This window comes from Saimiri boliviensis, chromosome 12, assembly GCF_048565385.1.
Source record: "Saimiri boliviensis isolate mSaiBol1 chromosome 12, mSaiBol1.pri, whole genome shotgun sequence".
Lineage (NCBI taxonomy): Eukaryota > Metazoa > Chordata > Mammalia > Primates > Cebidae > Saimiri > Saimiri boliviensis.
Genome location: NC_133460.1, coordinates 48,190,084 through 48,204,074, shown reverse-complemented (window position 1 = coordinate 48,204,074; position 13,991 = coordinate 48,190,084). Strand labels below are relative to the sequence as shown.

At 43.8% G+C, this 13,991-nt stretch overlaps 2 protein-coding genes across 3 annotated transcripts in view; both read right to left on the bottom strand.

Annotated features, from left to right (window-relative positions):
- DDX50 (DExD-box helicase 50) overlaps positions 1-2,707 on the bottom strand; it is a 53,482-nt gene extending 50,775 nt beyond the window's left edge. The window contains exon 1 of one of the 2 annotated variants that reach the window (XM_039478363.2): positions 2,507-2,707. In XM_039478363.2, the coding sequence (XP_039334297.2) occupies positions 2,507-2,593 (87 nt within the window). In that variant the 5' untranslated portion in view covers positions 2,594-2,707. The remainder of the gene's footprint in view (positions 1-2,506) is intronic. The other variant, XM_039478364.2, reaches the window with a different exon arrangement.
- An 8,059-nt stretch (positions 2,708-10,766) lies between these two features.
- STOX1 (storkhead box 1) overlaps positions 10,767-13,991 on the bottom strand; it is a 55,707-nt gene continuing 52,482 nt past the window's right edge. Inside the window, exon 4 of the mRNA XM_003928667.4 lies at positions 10,767-11,228. Within this exon, the coding sequence (XP_003928716.3) occupies positions 11,081-11,228 (148 nt within the window). The 3' untranslated portion in view covers positions 10,767-11,080. The remainder of the gene's footprint in view (positions 11,229-13,991) is intronic.

The following is a 13,991-nucleotide window of genomic DNA, read 5'->3' as shown; positions in this document are numbered from 1 at the left end:
TTGACACTCTCCATTTCCTTGGTTTCAGTTAGACTTTATATTCCCTTCTTACCTCTATCTTCTTACCTCTACCACATATCTTCTTCAATGGTTTCTCTCCTTCCTCCTCCAGTGGATGCTCCTTGAGTATCCGTTCTCTATGTTCACTCATTACTGTCTAAGTACTAAGGGCTCAACACGGACTTCTAGACTCCCTTCCTGGCCTGCATTCCAATTCTAAGAACCCAAGGACAAGCTCCATATCTCAGCACATCCAAAGCAAAGTTATCTTCATCTCAATACCAGACCACTATTCATTTGACTTTGTTTTTTTGAGACAGGGTCTTATTCCATCTCCCAGGCTGGAGTGCAATGGCTCAATCACGGTTCACTGTAGCCTCACTACCACACCTGGCTAATTTGTTTGTTTGTTTTTTGGGTTTTTTTCAAGACAGAGTTTCACTCTTGTCACCCAGGCTGGAGTGCAATGGCATGATTTCAGCTCACTGCAACTTCCACTTCCCAGGCTCAAGAGATTCTCCTGCCTTAGGACCCCGAGTAGCTGGGATTACAGGTGCCCACCACCATGCCCAGCTAATTTTTGTATTTTTAGTAGAGACAGCGTTTCACCAGTGTTGGCCAGGCTGGTCTTGAACTCTTGACCTCAGGTGATCCCCTTGCCTCAGCCTCCCAAAGTGCTGGGATTACAGGTGTGAGCCACCAGGCCCAGCTAATCTTTTCATTTTTTGTAGAGACAGGGTCTCTACAAAACTCTACTCAAACTCCTGGGCTCAAGCAATCCCCCCAAAGTGCTGAGATTACAGGCATGAACCACCGCGGCTAGCCACCAGACCAGTATTCTAATGCTCTATTTCTTTTAATTGGTATCCCAATCCATTTCCAAATCTCTGGTTATCTTTCATAGTTAAATGGCAGTCAACAAGTATTTCTGGAGAATCTACAATGTGAAAGTCATCAATTTACAAGAATATAGTGAAAAACAAGGATGGACAAAAAAATTGGACATTTTCCTCAAAAACTTTTGGGAAATACGTGGGATACATACAGAAAAAAATGAACTAATTTTACAAAGAAGCGAATAATGAACGTCAATCGAATGATAAAGATAGCCACTGAAACAAGCTTTCAAAGACCAGTAAGACTACTACACACTGGAGTTGTCAGAACAGACATAAACTAGACCTTGACAGGTGGATAGGATTTGGATGCAAAAGACAAGAAGTTCAAAAGGAGCCTTTTTAAAAATAACTGCTTGGTTTTCTGCTTACACTCTAGGTACCTTCAGTAGTCAAATTCACAGAGTAGAATGGTGGTTGCTGGGAGTGAAAGGAGACAAGAATGAGAAGTGAGTGTTCAATGGGCACAGAGTTTCAGTCCGGGACAATGAAAAGTTCTGGAAAAGGATGGTGGTGACAGCTGTAAAACGATGTAAATATACTTAATATCACAGAACTATATACTTAAAAATGGTTAAAATGATAAACATTATGTATATTTTACCACAATAAAAGATAAGTGATTAGCTGGAATGGCAAGTTTACCTTAGTGATAAGGTCAGAGGGGTAGATTCTGCTTTCTAAGGCTATACAAAGTAAGTCTCATTCTTTTGTTGAATGCCAGCCTTCGAATACTGCCACCTTAGCCTCTTCAGCTGATTTCTTTTTTCCAGGTCAAATGTCTCCAGTAAAAATTTTACCCGTGCATTTTTCAGCACTTTGTGATCCTCTGAGTGTTTCAGGATGTTTTTTTCCTTTTTCTTTTTTTTTTTTTTTTTGTGGGAGGGCAAGGGGGTGGGAGGAGGAAAGACTCTCTAACTCCTCCTCTACAGGCTCCTTGAGGGCAGGGACCATTTCTTTACTTATTTAGTTTAAGCTCCTTGGTGCTCAGCAAAGAGTATGGTACAAATTAGGTTCAATAAATACCTGCGGATTGAATGAAAATACTGACAGTAAAGGCTATTAATAATGCAACCCACACGATCTCCATCACTGACAAATCCTGGCAAGGCTCACTGTCACACTTTTCCTTAACCCTCTATAGACTAATTATTGAGATTTGTAAACCTAAGATCGCTTTCCCCAGGATTCTTGCACACAGGACAGGGTGACAGAGAAGCAACAAATATTCAAGGCAATCATTTTTTCTTAATCATCTTCTAAGAGGGCCAATGAGAACAAAATGACAGGCGTCGCTGCTTAAGGAAGGAGAGAACAGATTCCACGGTGATGGGAGCTTGAGCCAGCCCATCTCTGAGATTCAGGCGCCAACGGGAAGGGCTGAGGGGCCATGCTGGGGGTGGCCCAAAGCGCAGGGCCATCTTTCTCCAGGTCGGGAGTGTGGAGGTGGAAACGGTCCCTGAGCGACCTCAGAGGGCCGAGGGAGGCGCAAAGGGAGGCCCTCGGATGCTCCGGCCCGGTTCTGACAGGCCATCATCAGGGACAGACAGTCCCCCTCCCCGCCCAAGCCGGCGCAGCCCAAAAGGAGGCGCGGCCCATGCTCAGCGCACCTTTTGCCTCTCCTTCTTCTGGCTCTCGGACTCCTCCAAGGGTGCTTCCAGCTCCATAATGTCCCCCCAGAGGAGTTTCCCAGGCATTACTGGCCACCGCCGCCTCCCTCCGGGCACAGTGACCACAACCACCTACGGGCAGCGACAACGTGAAAGGAAGCGGGGGCAGGGCGGCCGCCCGGCCTTGGCCGTGCGTCATTTCCGGGACACGCACCGCACGGCGGGGAAAAATAATCCCGGATACTCTCGGTTTAAGTCCTTCCATTGCGCCCAAGCCTCTCAACCAATGAGTGCGAGAGATCTCGACCGGCCCACCCTTGTTCTTAAGTGATTGGTTACTACAGTAAAATCCTGGCCAATCTCCATAAAGGAAGCACGCGTTAATTAGCATAAATAGTTCGGATTGTCTTTCTCTCCCCCACACCTAACTGGTCTCCTCGGCCCCGCAGAGCCTCTTGGGGGGCTTCCCGGTATGCGCTGCTAGGGCTGGGAAGCCCTTCAACGGCGGTGGACGGGGCTGTTCGCGCGGTGGGCGGGTGGGTGCGTGAGCAGGCCCGTGCTGAGGCCAGTGGGCAACGCCACGCGCCGCCTCGCCATTTGCCGCCGGAAGCTGAAGCCCTCCGCCCCGCCCATTGCGAGGGAGGCGTTAACGACCAACGGCTTCGCGCGAGGCCACGGGCCTGGCGTCGGTGGAGGGGGCTTTGCGTGGTGTGGGGCGGGCCAGATGGGCCAGAGGTGTCGCCGGGAGCGGACAGACGTCCGTCCCTGAAGTCTTAGGTTTTAATCATGAAGGTGCTCCCTGGTTCATTGTGATCCTTCTCGTGGCTCTGCCTTTGACCTAGAGGAAACTCGAAACTGGAGAAAGGAATGTACTTGTCTGAAGTCACACAGTCTGTTAGTGGCACGGTCAGAACTAGAGAATTTAGCTCCTGAAGCTGAGATCACTGCTTTCTCTGGTACATCAATCTGAAAACTTTCGAGTTTTGCAGTGTTTGGGGGAAGGTGCGCCCATGAAACAAGGAATAGGAAAAACCTGAAGAAACCTCACATTTTCTGTTACCGAGAAAAGCCAAAGTGTCTTCGACAGATTATCTATTTGCAGTGAATAAAAAAGGATTTAATTTTACCGATGGGGATTAGCTGCCCGTGAATCACAACCTTACACAAAACTGAAACCTTTGACAATACAAAGGGTAACTTCTTCCTTAGTGTTTGTATACCTTTGCTTACTCTCACCGTCGCTAGTTGGCTTCTCAGAGCCACTGATCTCTTCATGATCCTTTCGATCCAGCTGCTTTACCCAATGGAGACACAGGGCTACTCTCACAAACCACTTGATAATGTCTAGCACACCGGTCTTATAACCTAAGCATCAAACTGTGTCTTAGCACAATTACAAATTGTTACATGTCGTGGAGTTTGGGACTTGGTCCTGAATAGCTGGAACCACAAACGTTAAATCTGTGATTACTTCAAGCCTTCTGCATAATTATGGCTTGGCCTGACGGCAAGGGCTACGTGTTTTTATATAACTTTATGGATTCAATACTTAAGAACACAAGGAGTGTTCATCTATTGATGACAGAGAAATGCACCTCTCTTCCTAGGCTATGAGAATAGCTATGCATCTCTAGATCTGCAGTTTTCTACAACATTTTGTCCTAATCCCTCAGTCCACTCCCAATTATACCATAGTAAGGTCTTTATAGCCCTACAACAGGGTATGACGATGTGCATAAAAACACAGTGTAGATATGGCTAAGAATGTCGCACGTAAAATTGGGATAAAAGGAACAGAGATGTTACTGCGTTTGAAGGTTAATAACAGATGAAGTAAAAGTTGAGCTCATGGACACTCTGGCATTCATTTGTGTGCCAGAGGTCCTAAGAACAGGTCTGAAAAAACGAAGGAGCAGACTGTTTAAATCTCCCTATTCAAGTGACTAACAAGTATACTAGTGTTTTAGAATGACCTGTGACTCCCAGCATTACAAACTCTGCCTTTCTCAGCCCCAGATTTGCCGAACCAAATCTCTGGCTGCTGTCGGTGTCTTGTGTCAGGTGGAAAGGACAAGTATAAACTGATGTGTCAGTAATTTGACCAAGGAGTGACTTAGCTAAAAAAACTATGTGTACCACATTACACATGTGTTCTCTGGGGATACCATTTGCCTCAACTAGAAAACTTGGGAATGGGATGCAGGAATGGAGAACTTTCTTCATATTTGCTCCCTCTGTAATTGTGTCTGATGAGATTTGGGGTTGGGGGAAGCATACTGTGCATGAATAATTAAAATGCACAATAATTCAAGATATAATCTTCTTAGAATATCTTTATTTTCCAAACATTTTACCAGAGTCACCGATATACTTTCTTTTACAAAACTTTAAGAGTTGGATGCTTCATCTGCTACTCCTTGTTACAAGGTCCTATAAAGATTTCCCTTGCCCTTAGTGTTAGCTTATTTAAACTGACTATTAATATATAAAAACAAGATGGCTATTTCCAGATTTGCCTCTCTCTAATCTTTTTAGAACTACAGGGCTACATTATTTTTACTCTTAAGTTAGACAGTTGAAGGTAAAAGCCATCAAATAACCTTTTTTGCATCTGCACGTCAATCTTATGTTACAAGAGGAATTGAACTGTTTTTCTTTATCTCCAGTAGCTTTGTGTTGAACCATCATTTTTAAATGCTGTGACATGGCAATAGTTTAAGGGGCAGTTAAAGACTGACTTAGGACACACTGGGGGCACATAATGAGTGTTGAAAAGGAAGAGCAGAAAGAAAATAAAGGCAAAGAGAATAGGAGGGTATTCTTCCATTGCCATGGGACCTGAACCAAGTCAATTTTAAAATCGTGCTAGTAAAGTGAGGAGAGTAATGCTGACAGCACAGGAAATGACTACTGACATAACAGCACCACGAAAATGAGGTACAGAGGTGCCTACATTAGCTTGAGGTTTTGACAGCATTGGAAAGGAGACATCTTTGAGCACATTTACCTTACGTATATTTATGCATGTATCTAGTTCCTAATTCAAACCTTTAAATGATGTTTCAGTGCTTAACCTTTGGTCTCATTGTTTCTTTAGTCAGTTACCTTCTTTAGTCAGTTTTGAACCAAGTGGTAGGAGAGGGTTTCAGAGTCACATAAGTTACCCCAGAAGAGGGCACCATTACCCAAGTAATATTTGGAAACTGCTGCTTAAAGAGGAAAAAAATGTTACTAAGGTTTCAAAGGGAAGAAAGTTCTGTAAGACACCAGCAAAGTAATCATGACTTTGTCTTTGATGTCCCCATTCTTATTTCATGACACTCATATCTCTCTTCCCCACCCCTGTTAAGCAATAGCCTGTTTTCCCAACACCCAAAAAACGTTAAGCAGCTGTAGATACTCAAAATGCCACAGTTCCCAATCTTTTCCCTTCTACAGGCTCTTTTCATTGCTCTTCTTCATTGACTTGACATTTTGGTTTGGGGTGTGTGTGTGTGTGTGTGTGTGTGTGTGTTTGCACGCGCATCACTACACGAAAAAAGATTTGGGGCCAGGCACAGTGGCTCACACCTGTGAGAACTTTGGGAGGCCGAGGTTGGCGGATTACCTGAGGTCAGGAGTTCAAGACCAGCCTGGCCAAAATGGCAAAACCCCATCTCTATTAAAAGTACAAACATTAGGCCGGGCGCGGTGGCTCAAGTCTGTAATCCCAGCACTTTGGGAGGCCGAGGCGGGTGGATCACGAGGTCAAGAGATCAAGACCATCCTGGTCAACATGGTGAAACCCCGTCTCTACTAAAAATACAAAAAAAATTAGCTGGGCATGGTGGTGCGTGCCTGTAATCCCAGCTACTCAGGAGGCTGAGGCAGGAGAATTGCCTGAACCCAGGAGGCGGAGGTTGCAGTGAGCCGAGATCGCGCCATTGCACTCCAGCCTGGGTAACGAGTGAAACTCTGTCTCAAAAAAAAAAAAAAAAAAAAAGTACAAAAATTAGCACTTTGGGAGGCCAAGGCAGGTGGATCTCGAGACCAGCCTGGCCAAGATAGTGAAACTCCATCTCTACTACAAATACACACAAAAAAAAAATCTCAAAAAATTAGCAGGTCCCAGTGGCAGGTGCCTGTAATCCCACTATTTGGGAAGCTGAGACAGAAGAATCATTTGAACCCGGGAGGCAGAGGTTGCAGTGAGCTGAGATCGTGCCACTGCACTCTAGCCTAGGCAACAGAGCAAGACTTCGTCTCAAAAAAAAAAAAAAAAAAGACCTGAGGCCATTCCACAGCCACACCTGCAAGTGGGGTTGCTCAGGCCTATACTGGGCACTTTTGATAGATCATCTCCAAGCCACAACAATCTTGTAAGGGAAGCATCATTCCTATCTCCCTTTTGCCGATGAGAAAACCAATTCAGAGGATTTGGTGACTTGCTCCATCACACAGCTACCAAGGATTTGGAATTCAAACTTGTGTCTGAATCCTAAGCTCAGGTCATTAAGCTGCCTCAAGAAAACAGTTTTCTCATTGAGAACAGACTGCATTAGGAAAGAGAAATCAAGAACTAAAGTTGCCACAAAAAGCAGTCATCATTGGGGAGAAAAATGCAGGTCATCTATTTTAAAGAATAATCTTCCAAACAACAATTTAATCGCATATATTCCCATCTTTAATGTCTGTGTTATATCATGAGTTTCATAGGAGAAAAGTTTACTGGTTTCATAATTAGCTTGATTTATTTATTACATGGAGAGTGTCCTAATGCATCCAGTGGCAAAATCAGATGGATTTCATTAGTATCTAGAGGCAGCTAAAGCCAGAAAAGACTTTGGATTCCTGACTCTACTAAGAAACTTGTTCCATCCAAAAATCAAAGATGGGCTGGGCATGGTGGCAATGCCTGTAATCCCAGCACTTTGGGAGGCCAAGGCAGTGGATCACCTGAGGTCAGGAGTTTGAGACCAGCCTGGTCAACATGGCGAAACCCTATCTCTACTAAAAATACAAAAGTTAGCTGGGCACGGTGGAGTGCACCTATAATCCTAGCTACTCAGGAAGCTGAGACAGGAGAATCCTTTGAAGCTGGGAGGTGGAGGCTGCAGAGAGCCGAGGTTGTTCCACTGCACCCCAGCCTGGGCAACAGAGACTACATCTCAAAAAAAAAATCAAAGATGAAACAGGTGTTGGTTGACAACTTTGCCAAGGGTTGTCAGGGATAGGTCCAGAGATAGAGGGCTGGAAATAATACTCAAGAATCTTGCATCAGTTCAGTATTTCACATGATCCTCGCTAAACCTTAGAAGTGTAAAATCTTACAGTTGGGACCATGCACAGTGGCTCATACCTGTAATCCCAGCACTTTGGGAAGCCAAGGTGGGTAGATCGCTTGAGCCCAGGAGTTCGAGACCAGCCTGGGCAACATGGCAAAACCCCATCTCCAAAAAAAAAACCCACCAAAAAAACCTTACAGTTGGAAGGATTCTTCAAAATTATATAGTTCAGTCAACCATTAAGCTAAATTCTAGAAATTGCAACATATTAGTAAAGGGATCACCAAACCTCTGCTTGAATGCCCTAAACGATAGGAAATTCATTCTTTTCCAAAGCTGCTTACTTCATCTTCAGATAGCTTTGTCTAATAGAAAATTCTTTCACGCTTGTAATCCCAGTAACTTTGGGAGGCTGAGGCGGGCAGAACACGAGGTCAAGAGATTGAGACTAGGCCGGGCGCGGTGGCTCAAGCCTGTAATCCCAGCACTTTGGGAGGCCAAGGCGGGTGGATCACAAGGTCGAGAGATCGAGACCATCCTGGTCAACATGGTGAAACCCCGTCTCTACTAAAAATACAAAAAATTAGCTGGGCATGGTGGTGCGTGCCTGTAATCCCAGCTACTCAGGAGGCTGGGGCAGGAGAATTGCTTGAACCCAGGAGGCGGAGGTTGCGGTGAGCCGAGATCGCGCCATTGCACTCCAGCCTGGGTAATAAGAGCAAAAACTCCGTCTCAAAAAAAAAAAAAAAAAAAAAAAAGAGATTGAGACTATACTGGCCAACATGGTGAAACCCCGTCTCTAATAAAAATACAAAAATTAAGGGCTGGGCACGGTGGCTCAAGCTTGTAATCCCAGCACTTTGGGAGGCTGAGGCGGGTGGATCACGAGGTCGAGAGATCGAGACCATCCTGGTCAACATGGTGAAACCCCGTCTCGACTAAAAATACAAAAAATTAGCTGGGCATGGTGGCACGTGCCTGTAATCCCAGCTACTCAGGAGGCTGAGGCAGGAGAATGGCCTGAACCCAGGAGGCGGAGGTTGCGGTGAGCCGAGATCACGCCATTGCACTCCAGCCTGGGTAACAAGAGCGAAACTCCGTCTCAAAAAAAAAAAAATACAAAAATTAGCTGGGCATGGTGGTGTACACCCGTAGTCCCAGCTACTCAGGAGGCTGAGGCAGGAGAATCGCTTGAACCTGGTGGGGGCGGAGGTTACAGTAAGCTGAGATCACGCCACTGCATTCCAGCCTGGCAACAGCGAGACTGTCTCAAAAAAAAAGAAAATTCTGCCAGGCACAGTGGCTCACACCTGTAATCCCAGCACCTTGGGAGGCCCAGGCAGGATGATTGCTTGAGGACAGGAGTCCAAGGCCAGCCTGGGCAACACAGTGAGATCCTGTCTCTACAAAAAATAAACTTAGCCAAGCCTGGTGGTTTACGTCTATAGTCCTAGCTACTCAGGAGGCTAAGGTGGGAGGATCACTTGAGTCCAGGAGGGCGAGGCTGCAGTATGCTGTGATCACCACACTGCATTCTAGCCTGGGTGACAGAGACCCCATCTCTAAAAAAATTTTTTTTATTGTTAAAATTTTTCCCTTAATTTCCATTCACTGGTGCTGATTCCATGCTGTAAGACCCCCTAAAACAATACTCTCACCTCTACTTCCCCTACAAGTCTTTTCTGTACCAGATTACCCAAGTTTCTTGGTACTTGGAGCAGGGTTTACAGTGTCTTTGTGACAACAATCTTCTCAGAATGCAGTAGTACATCAGTTGGAATCCACTGAAAACAGTCAAGAGTGAGTGGTCTGACCACTGCAAAACGGAGCAGTGAATGTGATTTCACTTCCACAGAGACTGCATGAAGTCTCCGGTGTTGGCCTTCTCTCTGGACTTCACTGCTGTCAGTATGGTGACAGCCAGAAAGACACTCTCCAATTATTCAATCATTTTTGAGATCTAGGGCCTTGACAATCCTTAGAAACCTCTTAAAAAAAAAAAAATTCCCTCTGGCTGGGTGCGGTGGCTCACCCCTGTAATCCCAGCACTTTGGGAGGCTGGGGCAGGTGGATCATGAGGTCAGGAGTCCAAGACCAGCCTGTCCAACACAGTGAAACCCCATCTCTACTAAAAATATAAAAAATTAGCCGGGCATGGTGGCGCACACCTGTAATCCCAGCTACTCTGGAGCCTAGGGCAAGAGAATCGCTTGAACTTGGGAGTCGGAGGTTGCAGTGAGCCGAGATTGCACCATTGCACTCCAGCCCATGCGACAGTACAAGACTTCATCTCAAAAAACAAACAAGCAAAGAAAAAACATTCCCTCAACCATAAATCAGCACCATCATCTACTCGATAGGCTGAAACCAGTCTTGATTGCTCCATGTTCCCCAAACCCAAGAAGACTGACCATTCCACTAATTGGTCTGAAAAGGCTTGCCAGAAAAAAGTATAGGTATTACCATGAGTGGGAATGGACCAAAATGTAGAATGAATTGCTAAATGTCTACCAGACTCCTTCCATCTTTCTCTAAACCTCTCATTCAGAACCTCCCTTTCACTCCCAAGTCATTTGGTAACCATTCTGCTTCCCTTCCATCTCCACATCTGACTTTTCCCTGCCATCCATTAAAGAAGGCCTGAAATGTAGGGAAGAACCAGTAGTACAACCACAGGAATTTTTGACATTGTCAGTCACATTTGGAACCATTTGTTCACGTCCAAGCAGGTCAAAGAGAAGACCTGGGCAGCAATGATTAGATTAAATGAATTCTTAATGCAAAGTAGCCAACACATTTATGTAAATTCTTTCTTGATAATGACAAAGACTTAGGGTTGTATAGATACCATGCAGTAGACACTGTTTTCTTGCAACAGACACTGCTTACTTGCAGCACACACTATTTCTGAATTTTGTGTTGAAATCTCGCGAGATCCACATACTTGAAAACTCAATACTAGTGTAGATTAAAAAAAAACAACTCACTACAGGAAGTAAATTGGCATTCTATGTATTTGAGAAACTAATGTATAAAAATGCAAGTTAATTACAATTTACTTGGAAGGGGACCAATAATTCCACTTTTTAATTGAAAATAGTCTACATACTCCCAATAAATTCACAGTAAAATAAGCTTCAAAAAGACTTAAGATGCCAAAAAAAAGCCAGTAAATAAAACAAAATACATAATGTAGTTAATAACACAGATATGCTTGCCTTTAGACAATGCTTATATACTCAATTCTTATATGATTGAAAGATTCTGTAGTAATGCTGTACCTTTTTACAAAAATGTTTCCAAAAGAAAATCAAACATTTATGACTGGAGTTAGTTGTAGTAAGGAATTAGATGTGAGTGGTTGACTACTCTTTGTGCCTTCAAAGTTTTGCAGAAAATTCTGTCTTCTTTTCAGTCCATCCAAAATGACTGAATTATTAGATGCCAGACTCTGTGTCCTAAAGGTATTAAAAATAACAGAATTATTGGCTTCGAAGGGAACTTGGATTGCTAACCAAGGCATTATACTTTCATTTGTTACTTTGAAGTAGTACGTTTACTAATGCTAAGGTACACTGATCAAATAAGTTAACCTTTAAAAATATGAAGTGCTCTTTACATTTTAACAGCTTCACAATAGCACCTCAAGTATTTGACAGCTCTTTGAAAGCCTCTGTCAAATAACTGAGGTGCTACTGTGCTGTTTATGTTTTCTGAACAACATCTGTTCTCAGATCCAGTATCAAGTATATTCTAGTCAGAAACAGTAAGTTTCCTGAAAAACTTCTACACATCTGAAGTGGCCAATATCTTCCTGTGAAATTTATTACTTTTATGAGAAATCATATGGAAGAGAAAAGCAAACTATTGTATTTTTAATATTACAATGTCCTTTTCCAGGAGGTATAAGCTATATTAGTCCCTTATCTAACACAGACGGCTTGCCTCGGCCAACTCACAATACTGTTTGGTAGCCTGGGCACAGTGGCTCACCCCTGTAATCCCAGCACTTTGGGAGGCCAAGGCGGGTGGATATCAACTTGAGACCAGGAGTTTGAGGCCAGTCCAGCCAACATGGTGAAACCCTGTCTCACCATTGGTTTCAATACAAAAATTAGCCAAGCATGGTGGTGCACACCTGTAATCTCAGCTACTCATGAGACTGAGGCTTGAGAATCCCTTGAACTCATGAGGCAGAGGTTGCAGGGAGCCAAGATCACACAACTACACTCCAGCCTGGGCAACAGAGTGAGACTGTCTCAAAAACAACAACAACAAAACAAACAAACAAAAATCTAAAAACTATTTGGTTATTTTTGCTTTTCACTTTCCCACTTTGTTACTTTCCATCAACTGTCCATTACATTCAAATATATCTCAAAAAAAAGGCCGGGCGCGGTGGCTCAAGCCTGTAATCCCAGCACTTTGGGAGGCCGAGGCGGGTGGATCACAAGGTCGAGAGATCGAGACCAACCTGGTCAACATGGTGAAACCCCGTCTCTACTAAAGATACAAAAAAATTAGCTGGGCATGGTGGCGCATGCCTGTAATCCCAGCTACTCAGGAGGCTGAGGCAGGAGAATTGCCTGAGCCCAGGAGGTGGAGGTTGCGGTGAGCCGATATCGCGCCATTGCACTCCAGCCTGGGCAACAAGAGCGAAACTCCGTCTCAAAAAAAAAAATATATATATATATATATATATCTCTCTCAAAAATATGTCCTCCAATAAGTCTTCCTCTAAACAGCCTATCACTCAGTTTACTCAGTTCTGTAATTCTGTCATGACTTCATGCTTTGTTCTTAAGTTCAACTGGTCTATGTTTATTGTTTATCTCCTCAACTAAATTGAATGCTTCCTGTAAGTAGAAACAATGTCTAGTTCATCTCTATCCTCCTAATCCTTATAACCATTATGGCACACAATTGATGTTCAAATTTCACTTCCCTTTCCTAGAAATCTCTGTCAATTTTAGTTATAAGCCTTTTAAGAAAAGCATGTTGCTTAAAAATAGGTAATTCTTAAGAAATTAAGTTTCTCAAAATTTTTCAAATCAAAATTCCCAGTCACCTATCAAGGAGTAATGTCTCTCATCTGCTTTTGTTTTGTATTATTATTTTTTTTTTTTTTTGCCACAGAGAGAGAAAAAGAACCCATGGCTTGTTGGTTTACATCCTCATTGTTCATGTTTGAAGACGTTTTGATTCTCTTAAAAGACTTAATAGCTGGCGCAGTAGCTCATGCCTGTAATCCCAGCACTTTGGGAGGCCAAGGTGGGTGATCACTTGAGGTCAGGGGTTCCAGACTAGCCCAGCCAACATGGTGAAACCCCATCTCTATTAAAAATACAAAAATTAGGGCCGGGCGCAGTGGCTCAAGCCTGTAATCCCAGCACTTTGGGAGGCTGAGGCGGGTGGATCACAAGGTCAAAAGATCGAGACCATCCTGGTCAACATGGTGAAACCCCGTCTCTACTAAAAAAATACAAAAAAGTAGCTGGGCATGGTGGCATATGCCTGTAATCCCAGCTACTCAGGAGGCTGAGGCAGGAGAATTGCCTGAACCCAGGAGGCGGAGGTTGCGGTGAGCCGAGATCGCGCCATTGCACTCCAGCCTGGGTAACAAGAGCGAAACTCCGTCTAAAAAAAAAAAATATATATATATATATATATATATATACAAAAATTAGCTGGGCATGGTGGCAGAAGCCTATAATCTCAGCTGCTATGGAGGTTGAGGCAGGGGAATCACCTGGACCCGGGAGATAGAGGTTGCAGTGAGCCAAGATCATGCCACCGCACACTAGCCTGGAAGACAGAGTGAGACTTAATCACACACAAAAAAAGATTTAATAATAATCTTTTTTTGTTTGTTTGTTTGTTTGTTTTTTGTTTTTGTTTTTTTTTTTTGAGATGGAGTTTCGCTCTTGTTACCCAGGCTGGAGTGCAATGGTGCGATCTCGGCTCACCACAACCTCCACCTCCTGGGTTCAGGCAATTCTCCTGCCTCAGCCTCCTGAGTAGCTGGGATTACAGGCACGCGCCACCATGCCCAGCTAAGATTTAATAATAATCTTTAAGTTTAATTGAAACTTAATAGTTTAATTGAAACAATCAAACTATTGTTTCTAAAAGAAAAGATCTTGTTCCCCCAATAAAGAAGTAATGATACGTTTTTAAAATGTAGATTTTTAGGAATATATCCTAAGAAAATACTCAGAAAT